Genomic DNA, 27,837 nt, shown 5'->3' on the forward strand with positions numbered 1-27,837 from the left:
AAAAAACAAAAAAAAATCCAAAAACTTCTGTTGCAAAAATTGCTGATATTCCCTGTGATGAAGATATAGTTTAAACAGAGCCATATTATAGGAAATTTAACCCTTGAAATGTGAAAAAAAAAAACTAATACAGAGAGGGAGCTTCAACGGGCAGATTGACAAAGTGGGAAGAAGGGAGCTAGGAGCCCTGGCTGGACCCCTCAACTTATTTTGGCCCCAAACCTCTTCCCTTCTCTGGGCCTCAGTTTCCTCCTTTTTAAAATCAGAAGGTTGGACTGAATATTTAAAATCCCTGCTGTGTCTGACATGCTATGGTTTTAGAAAAGGGTTCTTCATACACAGTTTATAATTCTCTTACTGCCTTGAAATAACATCCCATAGGGACTCTGGGCAGTGTTGAGGCCCTCCTGCATTACCTGGTAACCCCAAGGCTCTGCTCCTACAGAAATGTTCTATAGTTCTCTGCCTTGGACCTGTTTCTTTCTGCTCAGCCTCCCCCTCCTCTGCCAGGGTCTGGTCTGGCTTCAGGCCTTTTTCTTGCCAGCCCAGTGCCCCAGCTTTCACCACTATAGCAAGTGTTCCAGAGACTCCTTTGGCCGCCTCTCTCTCCCCAGGACACTGAAGCGACACCTTGTTCCTACACCCCAGAATGAGTCAATATTGGTTGTGCCATGGTACCGAAGGGGGTATTCCAGACAGTGGAAAGGACCTGGGCAGAGCAACTCTTGAGTCTCAAGTGTCTATAAGTTTCCTCGGCAGCTCTTTACCTTTGAAAGGGAATAAAATTTCAGAATTAATCATGTGTCATTATTCTTCAGGGAAAGAACTGTGCGCTTGTGTAGAAGAGATGATCAAATATAAGCCATATTGTTCCACATACTGCCAACAAGGGAAGCCAAGCTGATGTAAGCCTAGGACCCTTGATCTATGCTGATAGATTCTTAGGTAGATTACCCTGAGAAGAAGAAGAGACAGAGAACATTCCCAAAGAGCTTGCTAAGCCAAGTTAAGCTAATAATAGCCGACATATAATGCTTTAACACATTATTATCTCATTTGACAAAAATGATAATAAGCGATAGGAAAGGGAGAGGCAAATTTCTAGGAGCTAAGGGAACAAAAGTAACACTGGAGAGAATACATCAAAAGAAAACCCCAAACCACCTGATACAGAGTAAAGTGGGTGTTGATGAAATGCAATTCACATCTAACCTGGCTTTGTGAAGACCTCTTCAGAACTAGTGTTTCTCTGTCAAAGAGCCTGTGATTTGTAATCACGAATAAAAGTAAAGGGTGGTGGTGGAAAGAAGAGATACACTTGAGACCCAATTGAAAAAGCAGAGTTGGGCAATTTTCATGAATAGCTAGCATTTTTATAGCACTTCAAAGTCTGCAAAACATTTTACGTGGGTTATCCCATTTGATTCTTAGAACAACCCTGTGAGGTAGGTGCTGTTAGTATCTTCAGTTTACAGGCAAAGAAACCGAGGCACAGAGGGGTCACACAGCTAGGAAGTACAAGGTACAGTTTGAAGCCTGGTTTTCCTGGCTCCCAGTCCAGCTCTCTATCCACCAAGCCACCTAGCTGCCTAATGATTAGGATGAAGGCACAAATGATATCTGTATATGAAATGAAGCTAGGAAGGATAGCTAACAGATTGGATGACAGTCAGAGCCAATGGGCTAGCAAAGTAGGCTGAAGCCAACAAGATAAAATTTACTGAGAACTTTTCCTCTTACATCATGGAGGGCATGTGGTTTACATCAGTGACAAGAGAACTCAAAGGGATGAAATAATGTATCTGAACGAGAGAATCTATGTATCACTGGTGCTTTGCCGATCTTAAAGCACAACAGAAGTGTTACATCTGGAGAACTAAGCTGTTACATATTTTCAGACGTCAAAGTCGAAAGCTGCCCTAAACTTTTGGGTCTGACACCCTGTATGGGTGTGGATAGGGACGGGACCTGTGATTTCACTGGCATAAGGAACTCCCAGATGAGGAAACACAACCAGTCAGAGGTGGCACTGAAACAGAGACAGAGAATCCTATACTTGGGTTCCAGTGCTTGAGTACAAGATTGGGGAGACATGGCAAGAAGTGGTTCACATAAAAACTACCCAGGGTGGTCTATCACAAACTGCAAGATGAACGACAAGTAGGCAAACAAGCTCACTCTTAGGTGACCTTATTGGAAGAATGGGGTCCAGAACATGGGAAGGGACAGTCCTGCACTGGGCAGACCATTCCTGAGACACTCTGTTCAACTCTGGATTCCACCTTTTCAGAGGATCATTAACAAGTTAGAACAGGTCTAATGGATAATGAGCAGCTTGGAGACTAATAGGAGGGGGGATATTTAACCTAGAGAAGCCTGGGGTGGGGTAGGGGTAGTGACTGTCATTCCAGTCTTACAGTATTCGAAAGGCACAACAGCAGTTTGCTCATTGGGCCTTACAGAAATAACAGGCAAAAGTTCCAGGTTAGCATATTTTAGTTCAACATTAGGAAAGAATTCCTAAGGATGAGAACTGTCCTAAGTTAGAATAAGCAACCTTACAGGTAGTGAGCTCCCTATTACTGGGAGAGCTTCAAGCAGAGTATGGAAGACTGTCTTGCCAAAAATATCGTCAAGAGGATTTCTATCCAGATTTGGGTTGCATTAAATGCCCTCTGGTGACCCTTTCCAACTCTGAGATTCCATAAACTGGCAGGCATTTACAGAAGGCGCAATGCCTCTCAAAAATGTTCTAAAGGTTCCAAATAGCAGATTCCCTAAAATCAGCTAATGGAGAGAAAAACTCATCACTTGTTTTCTATTCTTCCTGGTAAACCTATCAATGATATATTCCATGCCACAGAAGCCAAACCAGCCCCTTCTAGCTCAGGCATGGTCAAGATGGGGGTTCTTGATCGCTTTCGTGTGTCATGCCCTCCCCAGCCCCTCCCCACCTCTGGCAGTCTGGTGAAGCCTTTGGACCTCATCTTAGAATAAGGTTTTGCTGCCTACATTCACAACTGAAGGAAATGCTAAATTTTCTTTAGATGTTAGCGAAAATGAAGATGTTCTTTTTTCCCTGCCTTACCAACATCCACAAATCTCAGGGTTAAGAAGCTCTAGTCAAGATCAACCCTCCTCAGTAAGATACGGCCCTAAGAATGGTGTCTCAACCAGTAGAGACGGCGGGTTCCTCAAATGCTTACAGTTTAGCCGTATGCCTGCAGTTCAAAATAAATCCTTTAAGTCTGATAGCAATTGAAGATCTCTTCATATTTCTCTTAATATCTTCTGATTAGGATTTTCTGGAGTTTGTGGAGGAGAACTTGAATGATCAATAAAAAGGGTTTTAGTGGGAGATGAAGCAACATCAGTGCGGCTAAGTAGAGTCAGGATACTTTTCAGAATGGAAAAGTGAATTTGGACCAAATTATCATGTGAACCTGTATACAAAACTGTCACGGTCCACAAAATTGAAGATTCCATAGGCTGTATAGAGGATGTAAATGCAGAGCTGATGTTAAGTGGAGGGGTGGGGGAGAAGGAGCATCTATATTTGTGTCTACACTTAGTGACACTTACATAGCTGCTGTACTCTTATAGGAAGAAAGGTACCTGAGACACCCCTTGCCATCAAGGCCCCTTCATTTCACTTGTCTATCCTCATAGATGCCCTCTCTGTTGGGCAGTTAATGTTTTGTTTTTTCCAGACTATTTTGAAACGTGTATCTGTGGGAAAATCAGCATGAAATCCCTAGAAGAAGACAAATCTCAGAAAACACTGGTTTATACTTTTTTTTGCCAAGTTTGGTATAGGACTTAATTCTATTTCAGAGGGGTCTGGACGCTCCCTTAGTTTCTCAATGGCAAGTTATTCCTGATGGGGAAGCTGATGGTTTATCAGTAAGTTCCTAAGCCATGGGTTGGAGTTGATATTATATCCACATGGATAAACCCACCCCAGGTTTCTTATATCCCTGAGGACACTAAAAGGACCCCCATCATTCTAGACCACACCACCGGATTAACACTTGTCTCCAAAAATCCTTAAGTAAGGGTAGACCATCCTGTCCCAGAATGGCCAAAGATTCCTACTAAAGACATTGTTTTTCTATTTGCAAGATCCATGTAATTCCCTTTCACCCCTCAATCTGAGGTCTTACCCTTAGGAACAGTTTCAGGTCCACATGGGCTAGACGGCCCATCTTTGTAAGCAGTTGCCATGGAGATGGGACAATGGCCTCAAACAGGCTACTCCCATTGGTTTGTGATACAGGACATGGGGTCTACATTATTAGTGATGCAGACAATGAAACGGTCTGGGCCTAGAGATTCTTGATCCAGCAGAACTATTATAATTCTTAGCTCTTCTAGACCCTGCCACTTAACAAGATGTAAGTTAGAAAAAGTCAGTCCTACAATTCACATGCTATAAACAGCCTTGCCAGCTGGAAATGGCTCTAGAACTGTGTTCCTCCTGTCCTTGCTCATAGATGAGGAAGCTACTTCCTGAAGAAACATATAAGATCAAAATAGGGCCAAGAAGAAGTCAAGAAGTCTTTTGTGGTAGCTAAGAATTGGAAATCAAAGGGATGCCCATCAATTGGGGAATGGCTGAACAAGCTGTGGTATATGAAGGTAATGGAATACTGTTGTGCTATAAGAAATGGGGATGATACGGACTTCATAACAACATGGAAAAACCTACATGAAATAATGCTGAGTGAGTGGAGCAGAGCCAGGAGAACTTTATACACAACCACAGATATATGGATTCCGTGAGGACCAACCCTGACAGACTTCGCTCTTCTCAGCAACACAAGATACAAAGACAACTCCAAAGGACTCATGATGGAGAATGCTATCTACATCCAGAGAAAGAACTATGAAGTATGAATGCAGATTGAGGCACACTTCATGCTTGCCTTTTTCTCCCCCTTTTTTTTTTCTCTCTCTTTTGTTTTTGTTTTTGCGTTGTGTTTTGTTTTGGTTTTTTTTTTTGGTTCTGTTTCTTCTTTCTCATGATTCATTCCATTGGTCATAATTCTTCTCCACAACTTGACTAGCGTGTAAATTAATTCAATGCGAAGTTATACGTGGAAGTTATATGGGACTCCATGCTGTCTTGTGGAGGGAGGGGGTGAAGGAGGGAAGAAAATCTGGAACTCAAAATTATGTAGAACCATGTGTTGTAAACTAAAAATAAAAAAAAATTATAAAAAAAAGTCAAGAAGTCAGAGTAAGCCACTCTAGGATGGAGAAAGACACCCCCTGCTTCACAAGAATGCCCCTGAGGGTCCCAGTCTGTCAGGCTAGATACCCTCAGGACCTTTTGGTAGGGGATGGCAATCTAAGTTCTCAGGGCAAAGTCAGGACATGGGGCCTTACTGGGCCCCAGAAAATGAGAGAATTTAAAAGTGTCTTTCCCTGCAAACCAAAGAGGGCCAGGAGCAGAATGGAAGGGAAAGTTCATTATGGGAAGCCCTAGATTCTTTTGAAGCACAAATCTCATGTCCTTCGCCCTCCCACAAGCCAGGTGGAAAACAGCATGTGATGTCTTTTAGATATCTTTTAGACAGCCTCATTCATCACTGGACTGGGGATCCAAAGGCCTGGGTTCCAATCTCAGCTCCTTCACTGGATGTGTTTCCTCATCACAGAGTTTTCATGAGGATACAATAAAAGCAAAAAGGTTTTGTAAGCTAGATAAGCCTAAGCATTAAATACATGTAAAGACTTCTTATTGACATTTCTTTCAGGTTCTGATTAGCCCAGGCCCCAGTTTAGATCTAGTCCAGGAAGTAAGTCTGGGAATCCGTTTAATCAGCAATTGTTGCTGAGAACCTATACTCGGGGTCTTGGCCACTGTAACCAGGCTCTAGCTGTGTTCTAGTAGTGGGTTTCATTCAAAGGGTAGTAACCATTTATGAGTTTCAACGGCAATGACAAGGCCAAGAAACACCAGTGTGTGGTGTGTTTCCAACTCTGAAATGTTTCCCAACCCTCAATGCATGCTCTTGTGAGCACACCAAAGCCCATCGCTGACCAAATTTGAAGATAGATGTTACTCTCATCCACCATGAGAGTGGCCGCAATACAGACCTAGAATTACAATCAAGAAAAAGAAAGATGGCGACTAGCAGGAAAGGTTCATTCCTTCTTTTTCCATCAGATTTTTCTATTTTGAATCCCAGTTTTTTCAAGTTGGGCAGAAACTCCTAGTCTTCACCTTCCCCCCCTACATGATCACCCTCCAGGGATTTCCAACCCAATGCCAAAGGGCTGCCTATGCCCATCTCTGGTGAGGTGGCCACATCAAAGTGGGCCAGGGACTGATTTCAGCAAGAAAAATCACCTGCTCCCTCCCCTCAAGACAGGGGAGTGCTGAAACCAGCTCCTGAGAGCCTACTGTGAAATATTCACCTTGGGAATCAGTAAATGCTACAAATCAGGGCTTGATTTATTGTTTTGTTGAATGTGCAAACTTAAGAAAATGTTGAGGAAAATGTTAATGATGCTAACTAAACTTGAAATTACATCATGAGTATGATTTTTCTTTCAGAGAGCCAGTTGTTAAAAATTTACCAGCAGGTCCCTGCCCCACCCCCCACTCCCACCCCCACCCCCACCCCCAGTGACTGAACTTAAACATACCTGACTTTCTATGACTGGGTTCTAGGCCATTTCTCTTCCAGTATTTCCAGCGAGGCGGGCTGAGGACCTTCTGTTTCAGGGGCTTCTCAAAAAGGCTGGTGTCAGTGTTGACAGTGCTGTCCACCATAATTCTTTGAGGAAGAACTTTCTTTAGATCACTCCCCAAATTTTCCTCTTCAGAAGAGAAGGAATAGGAAGAAGAGGAGAAGGAGGAGGAGGAGGAGGAGGAGGAGGAGGAGGAGGAGGAAGTAACATCCACAGAAGCATGAGCTGCCTCTTTTTTGTCTCTGGGATTGTCCAGCTCCAGAAGTTGTGCTGGGGGTTTTAGGTCTGGCTCCGGGTAGTCCCCGGTTGTGGCCTCTAATGTCCTGGTCAGAGGCCACCAGGTACAGCAGGCTGAGGAACAGCAGAGGTAGTCACCAGGCAGCAAGGGACAGTGGTTGTGGGACTGGGGGTAAAGATGTTGGGGAGGGCATAAGAAAGAGCCCAGAAAAAGCCCCTCCATGGTATACCCAAGGGTAGATCCCAGGAGAGGGCAGGGGGGAGTCCAGGGGATGGTACAAAGATGCTCTGCAGACTTCAGCCAACTGCTGTTTAATGACTTGTGCAACCTCTCCACAGCCTTCTTCCAACAGGCTGGGGGGATCCATATGGCTACTCCCAAGGGCACTTTGACCGTCTTGCCATTCCAAAAGCAGACAGTGATTTCTTCATCTTCTGAAGCTGCTAAGCAAAAAAAAAAAAGTATAGTCAGCTATTATATTTTATACCATATTATATATCACACTTCATTCCCAATGGAGGGAGGTAGCTCACAGTTCCCAGAGGTATTATCCCAATTCATGTTCCCTACCCAGCAACTTTCCCACAAGACATTGCTCTGTCTAACATTCCCTCTCCAGGACCAGGGACATTCTGTTGCCATTTCTATAACTTACAAATTCCCATATTCCCTAGATGTGTAGATGGTCTGGATATGTCCCTTATAAAATTTCAAAACCATAATGCATCTTACTAAAGGAACAAGAGCCTTACTATCCTCCCACCCTGAATTGTAAGGGCTGTGGCTATTTGATGCATGAGATGACTACCATGATTACTGAGTGACCTCAATATAACTACATCAAGGAAAAGGCTAACTTATCTAACTATATAACACAAAAGATAATTTTAGATGATTTTTCTCTGAAAATACACACTTTGATACATTTTGGTACCAAATAATAAATATGGTCTATATCATAGACACTAAAGGTCATATAGTCATGGACCTCCCTGAGCACGAGGTGACAGGTGGGTAGAGGTTAGGAACATGTGTATATGTGCGTGTGTATGCATAGGTATACATACATATATATACACATATACATATAAATGTGCTTGTGTGCACACTTGTTTCATCAGCCATACTTCTGGAGTCCATGAATCTATTATTATAACCCTATGAACTTTTGGGCCTCTTTCTTATTAGTAGGGGTAGGAAAACCCTGGATTTTTTTTTGTCAAGCTTGTGGGAGAATTTCTTGCAGTCTTTTATTCCACTGTATTCCCCAAAATTTTACAGTTTGAGCTGGCCCTTGAGCATTTGTGGGGTTAATTTCCCATCCTTTGCTTTTCATATGGTCAAATAGTGTCAAACTCTTCTCCACTTCTTTTATATTTTCTCCCTGTATCATGATGTCATCTATGTAGTGGGTAAGCTGTACACCAGGTAACTTTAATTCACCTAAATGCTCAGCTACAATCCTGTGGCAAATAGTTGGACTATCTAGATATCCTTGTGGCAGGCGTGTAAATGTATACTGTTGGCCTTGCCAAGTAAAAGCAAACCAGTCCCATTGCTTGGGGCCTATTGGGATCGTAAAGAAGGCATTGGCCAAATCAATAACTGCATACCAAGTCCCTTCATGTTTCTGTATTCTCTCTATTAAAGTAACCGTGTCTGCAATGGCAGCATACAGGGGAGGAGTCACTTTGTTCAGCTGTCTATAATCTACTGTCATCCTCCATGTTCCATCTGACTTTCAAACTGGCCAGACAGGGTTGTTCCATTGAGTAGTTATAGGGACTAACACTCCCGCTTCAACACATTCTTTTTATAGTACTGGCAATTTCATCTTGCCCACCTGGCACACGATATTGCCTCAAAGTAATTACTTCAGAAGGTTCGGGCAAAGTGATTGGATCCACCTTTATTTTCCCCACTTAGACTGCATTAACACCTATTTTCGTCACAGCAAATTGGTATTTCCTTTCAGGTAAATTCAAGGTCATACCATTCAATACATCTATCCCAATGATGTATTCAGGAATCAGCACAATAACCACAGTATCTTGGGCAACTGTCCAATTTTCATCATCAATTTAACTTGTCTGGCTGATATTTCAGCCCCTCCTAATCCTGTGATGGTAATAGGAGTTCCATGGCTGAACTTGTCTGGATTTCCATATATAAGGGTGGCCTCTGCCCCAGTATCTATTAATGCCCTAGTTACCATACTTGACCTGTTTTTCCAATATATGGTCAAGTTAATGTGGGGTCTGCAATTCAGTCTGCGTATTTCCTTAATTTGGACTGGGGCTTGGCCTGTTTCCTAGTATTCCCTAACATGAGACTCACTTGGGTGTGAGGGTTCCGGGTCTGTAGCATCTACAAGAGCAGTTCTTATTTTCCTATTTTGTCTGTTATCAAGTCCTTTATCTCGGTACATTCTATACAGTTCATTGGTTGGAATGCCATCTATCATTTCAAAGTCTATCCTTGCTCTCAATAGAGCAGTGAACATTTCATTTTTGGTCACTCTATTTTGGCACCAAATTTGCTGGCTATTCACTCTCCTCTCTTGGGGAGATCTATCCCTTCCCCTTCTCCTAAGTCACTTAATTGTGAATCTTATCTATCACCACTGAAAGACAGCTCCCTATTTCCTCAAGTAACAGAGTCAAAATTAAGTGTTTATAAGCAGGAGGAGCTGTCCTAACTATTAAATTCCTGTGAGGGACTCCCACGGGATCATCATAATATTTGTCTGTGGTTCCCGTCATGATAGCAGTCTTCATTACCTCCTCCTTTAGTTTTATGATACAATCTCTAAGTGAATACTAAGGTTTATTCTCAGTGGGCCACATAGAATCAGTAGCATATCTCTTATTACATCCCTCAGCAGCTAACGCCAACAGATTAGTCTTGCCATCACCATCTCTTTACTGATGATGTTCCCTAAATGCTTGCTGAACTAGAGGATCGTGGCTGATATCTACGAATCTCATACAATCCACCCTATCTACTGATATTCTGCTGGCCCCTTGATCACTGAGTCTTACCATTCAAGATATTAACGGTTCTCTCATTCTTTGGGTGAATCTACTCAAAATGTCTGTGATCTCTTGCTGTGAAAAATCTTCCTGAATTTCCCTCATAACTGAATTGTCAGCTTGGGTTTCAGTCCTCCTCCTTTGTATGGGATGAACATCTGCCTGAGTATTTGACCATCTCTCATTCTCTATGTGAGGGACATCCTGAACCCTAGTAGTGTTTTGTGCCTCAGCCCCTGACATTGTCTCATTTTATCTCCACTCCTTTCCCCTGCCACCATGGCAAGGACACAACAGGCAGTCAGGCTCGACCTGGGCAGGGTTGAAATCCACTCTTGGCTTATTTGGCCTCCTGTTGCTTCTAGCCACGTTAATGGAAAAATTCTCATTTGAGTCAGTAGACTCTTGAGCAACAGTTTGTTCTCCTGCTATCTGAGATTCTCCTTCTTGCCGTGGCATAGGAGTGCCCCCATTTCTTTCACTTAATCTCAATCTTTCGTATACTAGCCAGTAAACGGATAACACTATCCAGCTTTGCCTAGATAGTGATGCCCCTAACTGAATTCTAACCTCTTGTAAACATCTTTCCAAATCCCTGGGATCTCCTCTCTGTAGCCTTGGTTCCCAGTTTTCACAGAGTCTGGCTCTTTTATCCCATTCCTTTGCTAGGGAGGAATAAAATGGATCCTCCCACCCTGGGACATTCATCTCTTCCTCTGAAGTTCTTCTGCTTCTAAATAGAGATCTTATACCTAGCGATCCCATCCTCCTCACCAGATATATCAGTAAGGCAGAATTCATGACTTCAAAGATAACCTTAAATATGCCTGAATGGTCCAGAATCACAGGATATAAGGAATTCTCTAAGTAGAAGGCAGAGAAGTTAAAGCATTTATTGAAACTCAAAAGTAGCAGACCCACGGACCAGTGTCCCCAATTCGACATCCTGGCAAGAATCTTCCAAAACCAGTATGCCCATCTCACAATAGTGACCAGGAGGCCAAAGAAAAACATTATGGCAGCAAGCCAAGCCATAGTGGTGCTTCCCCCCCAATGCCAAGGCCCTCCAGCAAGAAGACCACCCACTGGCCTCAAGCCCCTGCTCAGCACTCTCCAGTCTCCACGAGGGTCAGTCCTGCCTTTTGTAGCACCTGCCGCTTGCCTCTGCTTCTGCCACTTCCACTGCAATCTCCAAGCTGTGTTCCAGCTGGCTGACTGCTTCCTCTCTCCTTCAGTTCTTAACTGCTCTCACCAACTGCCTCTTAGCTCTGGTCCAACCGTTCAGCAAGCTCCTCCCATCACAGGCTTCCATTGGCTCCAGTCCTAGCCACGCCCCCCAGGACCCTGAGAGCCCCACCCCCAAAGCCCAGTGAATGGGCGGTGAAGATCTTCTCATTCACTGATTGCCTTTACAATGTGCACACTTGTTTCTTTGCCTTCCTTGGGCCACTTCACCCAGCTCTGCTCCTTCTCATTCCTGGTGTCACAGTGATAGGAGGGAGGCTGCTCCCCTTACCTCTCTGAGGGTCTCTGGTCTCCAGGCCTTGCACTACAGTGCCTGGCCCATATCTCTCCTGCTTTGGTTCCCAGGGTGCCAGAACCTTGTCTCCAGGCAGTAGGGAGTGCTCTAGGGCCCAGGAGTGCTGGATGACTTCCTCTGGAGCTGTGCTCTGTAGTGGGCCTGGGGGCTTTGGTCCTGTGGAATGAGGGGCCTCAAACTCCACAAGGAGTTTGCCCTGCCTCCCCCGCTGCAGGGGAGAAGTCAAAATGAGAAATGGTATTAGGGATTCCACAGGCCTGGGAGCCCAGGACTCTGATTCCCAGAAGGCATGCAGAAACATTCCTGTCCTGTCCAGAACTTAGCTAACTTAGCAGAAGAAACAACCTTGGGACTATGTAATTGTGAGTGGTCCTCTAGGTACACCCCTTTCTTTTCATTGTCTATCCTGTTCCTCTCCTCTCTAGCTTCTTCATTCTTTTCTCCAACCTGTAATTCAAGACTACCAGTAGCATCCACAATATCTCTTACCTCTCCCCTTGACACACACAAATGATTCATGCCCCTACATGGAGCTATCTGCACACCCCCATCCCTCATGCACACACGCCTGGGACATGCCTGAGCACACAGTAAGTATTCTGCACTAGGGACCAAGAACCTCTGGGTCACAGGGACTCACCTGGCACCAGCTCAAATTCTGGCTCTAACACTAGCAAATCACTAGTTCTCTGAGTCTCAGTTTTACTATCTATAAAATGGGGATAATTTGAGTTGAACTACCTATCTCATAGAGTGGTTATGAAGACAGGGCTTTAGAAACTGTAAAATGCCATTTTGATGAGTGGTTATGGGAAAAGAGTCTTGGAGGACCACCTGGGCTCAACCCTTCCCCTCCTGTGTGTCGATGTGAGCCAGTACTTACATTGCTGGGGGTCAGTTTCCTCATATATTAAACGAAGGCATTGCCTAGACAATCTCTAAATTTATTTACAATAGCAAAAGTTGTAAACGAATGATGTGCTCAGTGGATGGGGAATGGCTGACTGGATTGTGGTAATTTAGTGCCAATGGAACTTTATTTTGCTCTAAAAACTGACAATGTCAAAAAGTCAAAGAAATACAGGAAGCCTCGTATGAAGTGATGCAGAGTGAAGAGAGCCGATCCAAATGAAGAATATACCCCTGACTACAACATGAAATAGCTACAAAACACAAATGAAACACAATGGGTGTAGCTGGTTCTTCCTTGTTAAACTTTTAAAAATGGAAGCCTTGCATGCTTTATCAAACAGTAAATTAAAGAAGTGTGGGAGTGCTGAGTCATCAATTACTCTTGTGTTTTTTTATCTAACTGCTTCTGGGGGAGCATATTTTCTGATTTGTTTGTAACCTGACATTAGTCTTCATTAAAATAAAATATATCAATAAAAATGTGTAAAAAAAAAAAGACGTGGAAGGTTTTCTGCTAGTTTACAAAGGAGGTTTATGATTAGATCTCACACTGCTTCATTAGCATTTTAATTACTGCTACATATTCATTTTTAGAGAACAATAAAACTACATTCTGTTTTAAAATAATCTATAATTCAAACTGTTTCTTACTTTGGACCAAGTTTATTCTCATTAGTCTAAACAGGTATTCAGGATTTGATCATCTTGGGAAAAAAAAAACCACTCCTCATGTTCTTATAGAGTGCCTTGGCTCCCTGTGATGGAATTTGTCTCTGTGAGTATCTTTGTGCATACATAGTACGGTGGAAAGGACAGCGAACCAGGAATGTGAAGTCTTGGGTTTGAGTCCTGCCCCCAATAATTCACTAGCTGTGTGGCCTTGGGTAAGTCATTTTTCCCTTTGTGAGCCTTCATTTCCTAATCTGTAAAATAGGCATACCCCTACCCTCCCTCTGTTCCCTTATGAAGTTAATCTGAGGATTAAAGAGGAAAATTAACATAGGGCCCTATGCATTTGTATGCATTACTGTGTTACTATGAGTTCCTCTTTCCAGGGGATAGGCCCACCACTATGTGTTTCAGAGTAGTGCACTTTTCATGACCAATATTCCAAATTCAAGAAATGATCACTAACATCTTCACTCTTAAACCTTGGAGGTAGCTAGCTTCCCCCAATAACTGAGCAAATAGGGTACTTAATGCTGTTCTAGCCCATTTCATGACTGTTTTCTGTGTGCAGCTAAGTGGAAGCTCCAAAGAGGCCTTGAGAGGGTAGGGAAACTTGCCGCTGGTGTTTGTTTTATCTGAGCCCTGTAGTAAAAGCCATCTGATTCCCTTCTGGCAAGGACTGACGTGTCACCATCCTCTGGTCCCTGCAGTGGGCCCGGCCCCTTCCCTTGTAGGTCAGTCCTGGGCAGATCTGGCCGACCCAAGGCACACCTAGGAGAAAGCAACCATGATTGGAATGGCAGGGAAAAATCAGACTCCAGACATGCCAAGAATACATGGAAAGAATAAAGACACAGCAACGACAACATGTAGATGTCTGCATGCACAAAAATATAGCAGTGATCCCGTGTCACCAGCCATATGGAACAATCCTATTGAAAGTGGCCTCAGTCTGACTTAGGTATAACTAATAATGTATAATTGGGTTTTAGACATATTGAGATTTAGCATTGAGAGGAAGTAAAAGATCAGAGAGTAAGTGTCGGGGAAAAGCAATTCTTTCAATTGTGGTGTGGATCCAATATGAAAGAAGAGGATTTAATGGATGATTGTGTTGACACAGTGTGAATGTGAAGAAACTTTAGGGTCTTCTTTAGAGAAAAGGTGCATTCAGACAGTTTAGTGATGCTTTAGAGGGTGGGAAACTTCAGGAGCTGACCAGTAATGTGATAGCACAGGAAAATTATAGGCTAGTTAAGGCCAACTTTGCAGTCATAGGCCAAAGAAGTCTCCAGGCTGGGATTCACATAGTTCTGAGGGGAGCAGTTCAATCTATGGCTAAGGAACAGTCTTAGGATCTCAGAGAGAAAGAACCTTGCTTCTTAAGTAACTCAGAGAGCTGAGAAAAATAACTGGTTTTGACCTGCAGAGTGGTTGGAAGGATGGCCTAGGAAGAGGAGTCACAAACCATAAAAGCCTGATCTGCCTATGAAAACGTGCAAGCTAAGACGAGGATCTCAGACCTCCCTCACATTCTAGTAAAATGATAAACTGAAACAAAGAGAAAGGACTTATGATAGGGACTCTTTGGAGGGAGAGAAACAGGAAGGGATGTCATGTCCAACTCTCCGTGATTCCATTTGGGGTTCTCTTGGCAGAGATACCAGCATGGTTTGCCATTTCCTTCTCCAGCTTATTTTACAGATGAGAAAACTGAGGCAAATAGGGTTGAGTGACTTGCCCAGGGTCACACAGCTGGTAAGTGCCTGAGGTCAGATGTGAACTCAGAGAAATGAGTCTGACTCCAAGCCCAGTGCTCTATGGCACCATCTAGCTGCCCCTTGATTCAGGACACTAAGAGCCAACATACAATCTGCAAAGCCACTTTTTAACCTCCCTGGAATAGAGAGAGCACCAGCTTCAAGAGCCAGCTCCACTATCCTAACTGTATTTATTCCCTTGGACAAGTTAGCTCACGTGTCTGGACCTGTTTGCTCCTTGCAAAATCGAGATAATAACAAGAATTGTACTGTTTCCCTCAAAGGTTTGTTGTGAAGGAAAGCACTTTGTAAACCATGAAAGTGCTCTATTTAAATGTGCTTATTGGGGCAGCTGGGTGGCACAGTGAGTAGAGCACTGGCCCTGGAGTCAGGAGGACCTGAGTTCAAATCCGGCCTCAGACATTTGACGCATTGGTTGTGTGACCTTGGGCAAGTCACTTAACCCTAATTGTCCTGCCTTCCCCCCTCCAAAAAAAAATGTGCTTATTGTCATAGGTGACCCTTAGTCAGGAGAAGAGACTCCTACCATTGCCTTAAGAGGACGATACCTTGCGATGGAGGGTTGTCTGATAAAACAGGGAACCTGGAGCACGAGAGGACAGGTGGAGAGAGTGTTCCAGGGAACAGAGGCATTGACACAGCAGGGACTCTTCTGGGCTGTAGTCACACTGCAGTACTTGAGTGAAGGCATCCCAGACCCTGCTAAAGATTCCATCGCCTTCAGTGATGCTGCCTAGGAGCAATCAGCATCAATGAATCCCCGGGGGCAGGCACTTTTATCAACTGAAATCAAAGCTGTTGTCCACTCTGAGGACAACCATCATTATTACAACTTGCTGTTGCTGAGGCTCAGAAGAGAGGGACAACTGACTCAACTCCTCTGCCTGGCTCATTAATAGATTCTAGCTCTAAGGCCAACTTAAAAATATAATAATAGCTAACATTTATGTAGTGCTTTAAAGTTGGCAAATGCTTTGCATATATTAACCCTTTTGTTCTTCACAATAACCTCAGGAGGTAAGTGCTATTATTCGTTCCATTTTACAGATGAGGAAACTGAGGCTGAGAGAGGTTAAGTGACTTGCCCAGAGTCACACAGTTAGTGTCTGAGACAGGATTCAAATGTAGGTTTTTCTGACTCCAAATCCAGCCTTCTATCTGTGCAAATATTAGATTGATTGACCTATTTAGAGACATTAGAAGTCAGAGAATGATGGTTTTGATTGCTTCTTCAGTACAGAAAGCCCCACTGAACACCCCTGTTGCTGAAAATTCCATTTCCTGACTAGTGACCTCAGGGTGTGGCTCACTTCCCCTAAAGAGACCTATGGAGACTGTGCCTCAAATTGGAATTATCTCCACTCCGAGGGCAGACTACATTTCCTCTAACTCCTGACCTCTGACTCATTCCTAGACCTGGCCCCAGATGGAAAGGCAGCTCAGTGCAGTGAAAAGAGGGCTGAACTTGGGAGTCAAAGACCCTGGATTTGAACCTGCTCCTCACTACCTGTGTCTCCTAGAAAAAGTCACTTGCCTCCTGTGAGTGGACCTTCCTGACGAATTTAAACTAGATGACCTCTCAGGCTGTTTTCAGCTCCAGATCTATGGTCCTACGACTCCTGACTGCACCATAAACTGAGCCCCAATAGCAGATTATGTCCCAGACTGAGTCTTAACATTAGTAGTCCCAGTGTGAAGTTTAACACTGTCCACAGCCTGAAACTGAGCTTTGACTCTAGCCCTAGGATGAGACCTAGCTCTGCTCACTAGCCCCAAATCCATTTCTGAGCCACAACCAGCATAGAGCAAAAAGTATTGCCCCAGGTTATCAACATTGAAGGGAAAAAGATTCTTCCCCAAAGAGTGCCTGCAGCAGGGATCTAGCACAGGACCACCAGGCATCTGAAGGGGTGGGGACCAGCTTGGGAAATAAATAACCCCCCCATGTTGGTAACATATGCCTTCTTCTCAGGCAGTGTTCCCCAGCAATGACTGCCCTCAGTTGTGATTCAGTTATGCCACCTGGCCTCGGATCCCACGCACTTGGGACACCGAAGTGTCTCCAAATAGAGCTCTAATTCTCTATCCCTAGTGTCACAGGGACGCCTGACTCCTGTTCCCTGGCTCAAGAGACAATGCCAGCCTCCCCAGCCCCGCCGTCTGTCCTCTCCCCAACTCTGAATTTGCTCCCAGATCCTGGAATTTCAAGTTTTGACCCGCTCACCCTCAGAGGACCCTCGGTCTCCTGTCCGGGCTGGGGAGAAGGTTCTGGTCCGGCCCTAGAGGGTCCGGGGCTCCCCTAAACTCAGCAGCAGCCGCGACCTACCTCCCCTCTGAGCAACTGCCTTCACCGTCCTGGCAACCCCTGCCAACGCAGACTTTAACGCATTTGGTTGCTAGGCAGGTTGTCACGGAGATTGGCCAGCTGGAACGCTCTTTCTGAAGACCCTCTGAGCATGTGCGAACTTGAAGCTTCAGCCAATGGGGGCGCGGCAGGGGCTGGATGGGGCGGAGCTAGGCAGGCTTCTGCAGAAGGAAGAGGACCCGCAAGACTCCCACCCCCGGGAAGGAATGAATGGGGAGAGTAAACAGAAAGAAATGAAAGGGCCTGGGGAAGGTTTCTCAATCACTCCATGGATTACAGACTGATAAAATTTTAGAGCTGGCGGGGACCCCAGAGGTCACTTAGCCCAGTCCCCTTATTTTACAGAAGCCCCGAGGTTAAAGGACCCCTAAACAGGGGGTGGCTGTTCAGTCATTCAGACTCTTGGTGATCCCGTTCAGAATATCATGCCAAACCGTCCATGGGTTTTCTTGGCAAAGATACCGGAGTGGTTTGCCATTTACTTCTCCATTTTACAGATGAGGAAACTGGGGCAGAGATTAAATGACTTGCCCAGGGTCACATCTGAGGCCATATTTGAATCCACGCCTTCCTGGCTCTAAGCCCAGCATTAATACAGACACTAAGTGGCATATTCGGGATTTGAATCCAGGTCCTCTGACACCAAATCATTGCTCTTTCACCTACCCAAGGCTGAGATCCCACAGATATACCCAAGGCATATCTTCCCCTTCTACTTCACTTGAGGACCCAGAGAGACGACTCCCCCACAGCTTTAAAGGGAAAGACTAATCTTACACCGTCCTCCAAGAGTTATCACCTGTATCCCCCACCACTGACTGATCCTTAACCCCATCAGAGACAAAGCTCTGAGCCAAGCTGAGTGATGGCTCCCTGTTACTATGGATAGCCAGGGCTCTCTTCTCGTCTGTTGCTGAAAAACACAGTAACCTGAGGAGTTGTGGTATGTTGGTCTACAAGAGACAAAAGAACTTCTCTAAGGAAAATAGGCGTGTCCACTAGGTTAAACACACTAGAGATAAACACCTTCCTCCCCTACCTTTCCCAAATCATGTCGCAGGTAGAATACTATGTTGAGTTCTAGGATATTAAACCAGACTGCGACAAGAAGAAGGTTACCATGATGGTGAAGGAACTAGAAACCACACAATCTGAGAATCATTTGAAGAGGCCCTGGGGATGTTAAGCTTGGAAAACAGACTTAAAAAGTCTGTCAAATGAAAATCCCCATATACACCAAATATTTATAGTGGAACTTTTCACGATAGAAAAGAACTGGAAATAAAGTAGATGTCCACCAGTTAGTGAGTGGTTAAAAACACTGTGGTGCATGAATGTAATAGAATATTACTGTGCTGTAAGAAATGACAAATATGAATACAGAGAAGCAGGGAAATACTCAGATAAATAAGCAGAGCCCGAAACACAATATACATAATGACAGCAATATAAATGGAAAGAACTACTACAAAACAATCGAAAGTGAATGCCGTAAAACTTCCAAGAACAAGCTTGGTTTCAAGGAAGAAATCCGATATGATAATTCCTCTTACTCCTTTGAAGAGGTGGGAGGTCCACATGTGTGATACATTGCAAAGAGTCAGATTTGTAAAAATATACTGATCGACTTTGCAGAATGATTTTTCTTCCATTTAAAAAAATTCATTGTTATAAGGGATGACTCTCCATCCATAAGAAAGGATACAGGGGAAATCTAGGTAATATAAAGACAAAATCAAAAAGATCTATTTTTTAAAAATAATCATGTCAAATAGAAAAGGAATTAGACTTATCCTGCCTATCCAGAGAGAGCAGAACTAGAACAACAGGTGAAGGTAAGAGATGAATTTAGGCCTGATAAAAGGAAAATCTTCCTATCCCTTTAAGCTGTCCCAAAGAGGCTTGCCTCAGGAGGTAGTGCACTCTAATTCAGGGGGCACCTGCTAGGAGAGGCTAGAGGACCACTTGTAAGGGATGCTGTGGATAGAGAAGAATCTTATTCAGTTACAAAACCATAAAGCACCACAGACATGGGAGCTTATTTTCGGTGTTGTCATTATTATTATCATGGGTTAGAAAGTTAGGGACAGGTATGGTTCAGTGGAGGTTTGGTGAGAGAGGATTTAAGGGCAGGGAAATGATGTGTAAATTAGGAAAACAGATGAACTGTGGGAAAGATCATAAGATCATAGAGTTTAAGGCTAGTCAATGTTGCATACTCACACATACATACACACACAAGGTGGCTTTGTTGGTCAGAGTCACTGAATAGAGAGGGCTCTAGGTGGTTATCAAAAGAGAAAAAACCAAAAGCATCAATTAAAAAAAACTTTATTCAATCATACAGTTGGAAGGGGAAAAGAATAATTTTGCTTATTACTATCCAAAAACATCATCTCCTGAGAAAACATTTTCTTACGTTATACTGGTTGAAGGCCTACCATGTGTCTAGTATTGTGAAAGCACTTGGAGTAATCCATGAGAAAGAAGATGTAATCTCTGCTTTCAGTTTATGTAGTTGGGAAAGCAAGACTACTGCTTAGGAAATAGCAAACATAACCAAAGATAACCTAGGGCTAAATCAAGTGGAACGAAATGTCTGTGCTAAAAGGGTTTAGATGTAACAAGTATCCTCTGAAGTTTTCCACGAAAACTATGGCTCAGAGTCCCATGTTCAGTGTGGGTTAACTGGGGGGAATCAATTGTATAAACCATGGTCTGAGCCCCCACCAGTAGGATACTTTTTTCACTGACTATTCAAGACATAAATACAATACATTGCCAAGCTTTTAGTTGATATAAAACAATGCAAAAAGAAAAAAAAAACAGGAGAGATAACTGGGCAATGATATAGAATCAATGTTATCACCCAATGGTATCACTAACTGAGAAAGAAGTGGGGAGAAGAAATCTGTTATGAGAGACTACAAGAAGGTTGATTTTAGATCTGTTGTGTTTACAATCATTTTGAATGTAGTAGGATCTTCTAAATTACTCTAACTTTATCTACCAAGTCACCTTTTTCCCCTCAGCTAGTTTGTTGGATTCTTTTATGATAGGGGTTTATAAGGCTCAGATTCCTGCTTACCACCCAGTGATAAGAATTAGCTGTCTACATATAAGAAACAAACACTAAAAAAAAAAAAAAATCAAAAGTAGGTTCATTTTGGTTGGTTAGTGTAGGGTATCTTTAAAGTATCTGATAATTTGACCGATCAAGCTCCTGAAAACACAAGGTGTGGGCAACATCCTGTAGATTCCACCACTGTAATGTCTCCAGCATTTGTCCCTTCCTCTCTATTCCCATTGCTACCACCTAGTATAGGTCCTTGTTACAAGCTGCCTGGATTATTATAATGGCTTTTCAACAATTCTTTTTTCCTTCCCGATTGGTGGAAGAATCTTATGGACAGTTATCATCATATCTATACTCAAAAATATTCAGTGGCTGGCTTTCTATTGCCTACAGGATAAAAAATGTCCAAACTCTTTTCTTTACTTGGCATTCAAGGTTCTCACCCACACTTCTTAGAATCTTTAGCTTCCTCAGGAACCACCTCCTACCTGAAACCTTTCCTGATCTTCCTAGTTGTTTGGGATCCTCCTCAAATTATCTTGGATTTGTTTTTCTGTTTATACATTATAGTACCAGTTAAAAATAATCTCTTTGAGGACAGGGATTGTTTTCCATTTTTCTCTTTGCATCCCCAGCACCCAACACAGTGCCTTGCAGAGCAGAAAGCTAGTGTTTGTTGAACTGACTTAAAGCCGAGGCCACCCTACCTTTTCAGCCTCATCTCATACTATCTCTTGCTGTGAACTTTTTGCTCCAACTTAACTGGGCTACTCTTTGCCCTGGGTCATTGTTGCCATTGGTCCTCATTCCTGAGGTATTTCCCCTCTTCGATCTCACAAGGTTGTTGGTAAATGTACTATTTCATTCGTCAAGCTCCTAACCAGGCTCAAAAGCCCAAATTAAATATCTTCTTCTCCGAGCAGCCTTCTTAGATTCTCCCTAGTCCGTAACAACTATTCCTACCCTCTGGAACATCACATAACACTTTGTTTTGCACCTCTCTAACGCGCTTAGCTTGTATTATTTATTTGTATTATAATTACCGATGTGTATATTCCCCTCCCAGGTGGAAGCTTCAGAAAGACAGGTGATTTGTCAGTGGGATTAGAGGATAGGCACCACATCTTTTCCAAACTTTGTATCTCCTTCACTTCCCAGAACCATGTCCCCACATAGTAGGACCTCAATAAATGAATTAAAATCTTCTTCTTCCACATTTAAAAAGAAAATCTGTGAAATAATAACCCATGGGAAGCTACAAGCGGGCAGAGATATTCACAAGTCGAGAAATCAGATGCCTAAAAGGTACAAGTACATACTGAGGCCTTCCTAAAATTCCAGGAACCAATATTTAAAACTCCAACTCATTGGCCCATGGTAATATTCAAGATACATTTTCAAACATGCTGTACAGAGCTAACCACTACCCAGTGCCAGGTTAGCTCAGAGGTTATGAACACTGGCTCAATTGTCATTCATCGTAATTGATAGAAGCAAAGGCTGGATGACCCCTTACCAAGGGGTCATATATACTCATATATAGAGTAGGATTCAGACAGGTGATTGAACCTCTAATGTTGCTGTTGGTGATAGGATTCTAACAACAAAACTATAAAGTTTGATAAGAGACATGGTATGATTCTGTAAACACTGTACCCTTAGGGAGCTCCTTCTTTGGACCTTGGCCCTACTTACACAATTTTAAAAATGGGGTCCATCTGGTGGCTGGTAGTTGCAACAACAGCCTGACCTTTCCCTGGCTTATTCTTGCCTTCAACTTCATCTCTGTAAAGAAGAGACTGCAGGTAATTAATGTACCTGATGGCGGCTCGGAGGGTTTCGACTTTACTAAGTCGCTTCTCTAGGTATTCCTCAGGCAAGTGATGACGAAGCTGGGCATAGCCTTCATTAACACACTTGACTCTCTGCCTTTCCCTTTCATTTCTTTTCCTGATAAACGCCGGACCATAGGAGTATTCACATCTTCCATAAGAGGCATATGGCATTTGAAAAGGGAAGGAACAAGGATCTCCCAAGTTTTCCACAATTAGCTGGTCAGTTGTAAAAGGGAGCACTGGCAGGTCTTCAGAGTAAGGAGATGGGGCAGAGGCTTCCGGGTATAGGTGGAAAGTGACAACAGGGTCCAGGTAGAAGGACCGAGTCAGCTGCACATGGGGAGAGTCACTAAAGGGGGGCAATTTGTCTGTCAGATTACAGTAGTTTTTGTTATCCATTACTCTCTTTGTAACCTGGAAGTACAAACAAATGTATTAATTCACCCAACAATATGTCAACATAAATAACATATGATAATAACAATAACCCACTTTAGAGTTAGAGGTCTTCTGGCTCTGGTGCTATGTTCTTTGCACTACACGACGGTGCTTCTGATGTCACCCAAAAGACTCCTCTTCTTAAGGCATTTCTGTTATGTGGGCTGCTCAGTATTGCTTCTTGTCACTGAAAACTAGATGGTGTATGACATCATCTGTCAGAGAAACAAAGAAGCAGTTAAAAACTAAGCAAAATCTATAAGCGTGGTATGATTGATGTAATTCTGATAAGTGGAAAATTAGAATTCAAACTGAGAAATTAGGAGGTAGATATTTACTTTACCAAAAAAATACCATAGGGTTTTTACAAATATTGATTTATAAAAATGCTACTTACATACAACCTGATATACAAGCTGTTGGATAAACTGAAGTACACCTATATTTAGTTCTCTCCATTAATAACAAAGGCACAACACTCACTAATAACTCACTATAAATAGCTCACACTCACTAATAACAAAGTGTCCTGTCCCAGAGATGTACTTTGGCATGTTACTTCTTTCTGAATGAGTCTGTCAACATCAGATTACTATATGTTGCCATGACTTTCTGCCAGCATACAAAACTTCAGAGTTGGAAGAAGCTTTAAAGGCCTTTCTAGTTCTACATGGACCGCATATGTTCTCTACATTCAAACTCTTAGGTCCAACCTCCAGAACCTCCCACCTCCTGAAGCAGCCTATTCCACTCATCATTTTAATTACAGGGAAATTTCTCCTTACATCAAGTCTAACTTTGTCCAAAGGTTGTAAACCACTATTTATTTATTCGGTCTTGACCTGTGATTTCACCAGTTATTTTTCATCTGTAACTTAAATTCTCAGATTGCTGCTAAAGGCACTAAAAGGGCAAGAGACTTGTCTGTGTTCTCACAGCTCATGTGCATCAAAGGCCAAACTGGAACCCAAAGTTGGTGCGCTACCCACTCTAGTGAGCTAGGCATGTTCTACGTTATTCTGAAAAACCCAGGTCTTTTTTCATATACACTGCTACCCAGCATCATCTTCCCGACCTAAGCCTTTTTATACAACTCAACAGATGATGCACCAGGACCACCTCTCTGCCAAGAGCTTTCCATGGGAAAATGTTTTTACTTTCTCCAATGTCCAAATGAGGCATCAAAAATAATCTACCAAGAGTCCATTTGCTGTAAGAGCTCATTAAATATCAAATAAACTACTAAATACTGGTGCAGTGGCATACAAGGCCATTAAAATGATAAAGATGAGGAATAAAAGACATTTGGAAAAGCTTAAGTGAGGCGATATAAAGCAAAAAAAGCAGACCCAGAACTAGACTTACCTTAATTATACGAAATGAGGAAAACGTATTTTTTTAACCAGTCCTGCGATTTTAATTTGTGTAGGAAACACCCAGCGAAGACTTCTCTACAGACACAGAGGTTCACTTTTTCTGCAATAGAATCTTAGAGAGTTAGCTCAGGAACTGGAGGTCGAGTGACTTGCTCAGTCACACATTCAGTGTGTGTCAAAGACAGGGACTTGAACCCAGGACTTCTGGACTGTGAGGCCAGCTTTCTATTGACTACACTATGCTGCTTCTTAAAAAGAAAATTAGAGAAATAAATACAAATACGAATGGATAGAAAGAATGAAAGTGACCCAAAAGGAATAACTAAGAAATTGTTATGGACATGCTAAACATAAAACATTTATTTTAAAACGAAAATAGGTATATGCTTGTATAGTTAATAGGTTTTTCTGTTTAAAGTTGGGTACATGAGAAATTATTTCTTAAAAGACCATTAGCAAAGTTACGCTCTTTGTTAGAAAAAGAGGAATGAAAGACAACATAGATACTCCCATGTGAATCTATAAAACAAACCTGCAGGAGAAAAGGATCAGAGAGTTTCCAGCCAGTTCTCTAGTTCTTGACAATCCAGCATCTGAACAGAAGAGCTGGGAGAGGCTTGTGTTCACACAGGCTTTACACAGGCTGCCCCCTATCCCTGGAACGCACTCCTTCCCCCTCTGAGAATCCCTAGCTGCTTTCAAGGCTCAGCTCTAATGCCACCTCCAACAGGAAGCCCACTCCCCACCCCCAGAAGATAGTTTGTTTGTACCTTGTAGATTCTTTAAATTTTTGAGGGAAGCATTGTATGGTGCACAGAGCACCAGCCCGGGAGTCAGGAAGATTTGGGTTCAAAGTTCTGACTGGCTGGCTGACTCTGGGCAAGTGGCTTAGGTTCTCTGTTCCAGGCAGCTGTCTATATCTATAAGTTCCTGAGCTGCTACAGAGGTTTATTGTGTAGGTGTAAAATCACAAATCTAGATTAAACACACACACACATTTGTATTTACTTATCTGTGTCTATTTTGTTTCCCAAAGCTCCTTGAGGGAGGAGACTGTTTCATTTTTATCTTTGTATGCCTAGTGCTTACCATGGTATCTGGCACATGGCAAGCCCTTAATACATGCTTGTTGAATGAATTAATCACTATAATTAAAGTAGGAGAATTTGTGCTCTGATTCCTCTGAAAATGCCTAATTTAAGTATACTTAATGTAGCTTCTTAAATAGGGACAGGTTATAGATAATAAGAAAGCTGTCAAAGAAAAAGAAAAGGGAGGGCAGTCAGAAGCGGAGGAGTAATTCAAATCAGTACACATTGATTTACCTGCCCAGGTATGCTGGAGGCTGAGGATGCAAAGATAAAATGGACAAAGTCCCTGCCCTCAAGGATCTGACATCTACTGGTGGGACAGAACATTCAAATGGATAAATATGGCATCTTTTGAGGGGTGAGTTACACTGCTAACAAGTGGGGAATGAGAGAAGGCTTCCTGTAGAAGGTGGCACCTGAGCTGAGGATGCCACAAGGTAGAGTTGAGGAGGGAGGAGGATCAACGTCAGGAGAAGCAATGCCAACTTGGAAGAGCAGCGAGTCCACCAGTTTGGCAGGAACACTGAGTAAAGGGTAAAGAAGTAAGGCAGGAAGGTAAACAGAAACTTAGAAGTATGTAAATACTGGGAAAGGGTTCTTCTTAATCCAAGGAGTGATTTCATCATACACAAGCCCAGGTAAAGCACAACACTGAAGGTCAAAGAATCCTAAAACGACCTAACAAGTGATGAACCCTTTAGCATGGCTCCCCCTGCCCCCCAAAGCATCAACTTTACCTTTGGAAGACTAGAAACTAGCCATGGGGGGAAAAGAGCGGATGTGAGGGGAATAGGCACAAGAAGGGGGAGAAAGTTTCTGGATTGAGGGGTCAGAAAATTGCCAAGACAGAAGTTCTGGATAAACAGTTCCCATTTACACGGAGCTTTAGAAAGGTTTACAAAGTGCTTTCCCTACAACCACCGAATGAGTCATATTGTTGTCCATTTTTCAGATGAAGAAACCATGTCTCAGAGAAAGAAAATCACTTGCCTAAGGTCAAAAAAAGGGCAATTAGTCACTCCCTAAGGATTCTTCGTATTAGAGAAGGATTCAGTTATAGGTTTAGAGTTCAAAGGTATCTCAGAGCTCTTCTAGTCTAGCCCTTTCATTTTACAGATAAGGAAACTGAGGCTCAGAGAAGTATAAGTGATCTGCCTAAGGTCACCCAGGTTGTAAACAACTCCAGTGGATGTCTTTGGATTACGTGCATACTCTCAGCAGCAAAGGAAACAGCTAGAATTATTCCTGAAAATACTTTGCGGATGAATTCTCAGTTTTGGAAAGTGGATAAGCAACCACAAAACTAGCCTAAAAATTCTGACCTGTGGTTCAAACCAAAGCCCAAGGAAGACTACTGAAGTGAAACAAACAAAAAAAAAAACAATATCCCTGCTAATTATTAAAGTTATTAATAACTTAAAATAAAATAACTTAATAATAGTAGAAATATTAATTTGGGAAAACAGCTTTACCCTTATAGATTAATAAAATTCTTTAAAATCTGACCCAGATGAAATCTCTGTGATAGGTAATTAAAAATTGGTTGTAATAAGACAAAGACAGACACTGGGAGAAATTCTGGTGACACAAAAACAAAAGTTATTGCCAGAACACCCCCCCAGGAAGCTCCTCACTGTCAGATATTTCCAATAGTAATTCATTGTTCCATGTAACTGCAGTCTCCTTAATTATAAGCACCCAGACAATAATATTCAAAGAAAGAGAATTACAGAGTAATTGATTATGGTTGGAAGGGAACTTGTAGCAGGAAATAAGAGTTAGAAACAAGTATCAATGGAGAAGTCTTAGCAAAAATCAAGTATCATGTTGGCTAATGCCCTGGGCTGAGAGCCACTTCTGAGTTCCATGGACAAAACCAAAGGGATCTCAGGCAAGTTTGTCTTAGTTTCTCTGTCTGTAAAAGAGATCAAGAAGAGATAAAATTGGCTCTTTTTTCTTTCCTAGGAAAGCTATGATGATTAATGTGACTATAAAAACTCAAAAGATTCCTTGCTGTAACCTAAATAACTAAACTTTAATTTAAATAAATATAATTTGTCAGACGTGCTAGAGATTACAATAAATTTGGGAGCTTTCATTGTTATCAGTTCTAGCCTTATCAAATGGGTAAAATTCAATCCTGTAATAATTATTAAAATTTAAAGCCATCATGGTACTAGGACCTAAGACAAAATTCAAGTGACATGCATTTTGTCCAGGAATTCTTTCTGAAGCAAGTTCTCTTAACACTGAAACTGGACTGATCTTTGAGGAGCTCTTACCTGAGTTCTATGGTCAGAATGTTCTATGTTCAGCCAAGTCGGCCCTGTCAGTTTTATAGACTATTGGTGACAATATGCAAAGTAGTTGATGGTTAAACAGACCTGTGCAGGTTTTGTTTAGCCTTTTCCCACCCACTATGCAGATATGACAACAAATAGTACGACTAAAAATAAAGGTTCACTTGAAAAAACACTGGATTTCCATCTCAAACAATGGCAGTCAAAACACTCAAGTTACTCTTCAGAATCAAGTATTTTTCATAAGTACAGTCCCCATAAACTTAAATATTTTTTAATCTGGATTTGAAGAAAAATTTTTTTAGAATTGTGAAAGGTAATCATACAACTTCAGACCAGAAAGGTTCCTTAGAGATTGTCTAATCCAGGGGTGGAGAACCTGCAATCTCAAGGACACACGTGGCCTTCTAGGTCCTCAAGTACTGAACGAATCCAAACTTCACAGAACGAATCCCCTTAATAATAAAAAGATTTGTTCTGTAGAA

At 42.5% G+C, this 27,837-nt stretch overlaps 2 protein-coding genes across 2 annotated transcripts; both read right to left on the bottom strand.

Annotated features, from left to right (window-relative positions):
- Positions 1-671: 671 nt before the first annotated feature.
- Positions 672-15,586, bottom strand: C6H11orf16 (chromosome 6 C11orf16 homolog). The gene is made up of 5 exons (XM_036763873.1): positions 15,420-15,586; positions 13,708-13,861; positions 11,486-11,717; positions 6,655-7,377; positions 672-767 (listed from the first exon to the last, which is right to left on the bottom strand). The coding sequence occupies exons 1-5, from the start codon at positions 15,584-15,586 to the stop codon at positions 733-735; spliced, it is 1,311 nt and encodes a 436-aa protein (XP_036619768.1). The 3' UTR covers positions 672-732.
- A 6,105-nt stretch (positions 15,587-21,691) lies between these two features.
- On the bottom strand, positions 21,692-24,032 carry ASCL3 (achaete-scute family bHLH transcription factor 3). Its single transcript, XM_036762215.1, has 3 exons — positions 23,951-24,032; positions 22,640-22,800; positions 21,692-22,561 (listed from the first exon to the last, which is right to left on the bottom strand). Exon 3 carries the CDS (start codon positions 22,544-22,546, stop codon positions 22,004-22,006), a length of 543 nt encoding a protein of 180 aa, XP_036618110.1. The 5' UTR covers positions 22,547-22,561; positions 22,640-22,800; positions 23,951-24,032; the 3' UTR covers positions 21,692-22,003.
- Between the last annotated feature and the right edge of the window lie 3,805 nt (positions 24,033-27,837).

This window comes from Trichosurus vulpecula, chromosome 6 (genome assembly GCF_011100635.1).
Source record: "Trichosurus vulpecula isolate mTriVul1 chromosome 6, mTriVul1.pri, whole genome shotgun sequence".
Taxonomy (NCBI): domain Eukaryota; kingdom Metazoa; phylum Chordata; class Mammalia; order Diprotodontia; family Phalangeridae; genus Trichosurus; species Trichosurus vulpecula.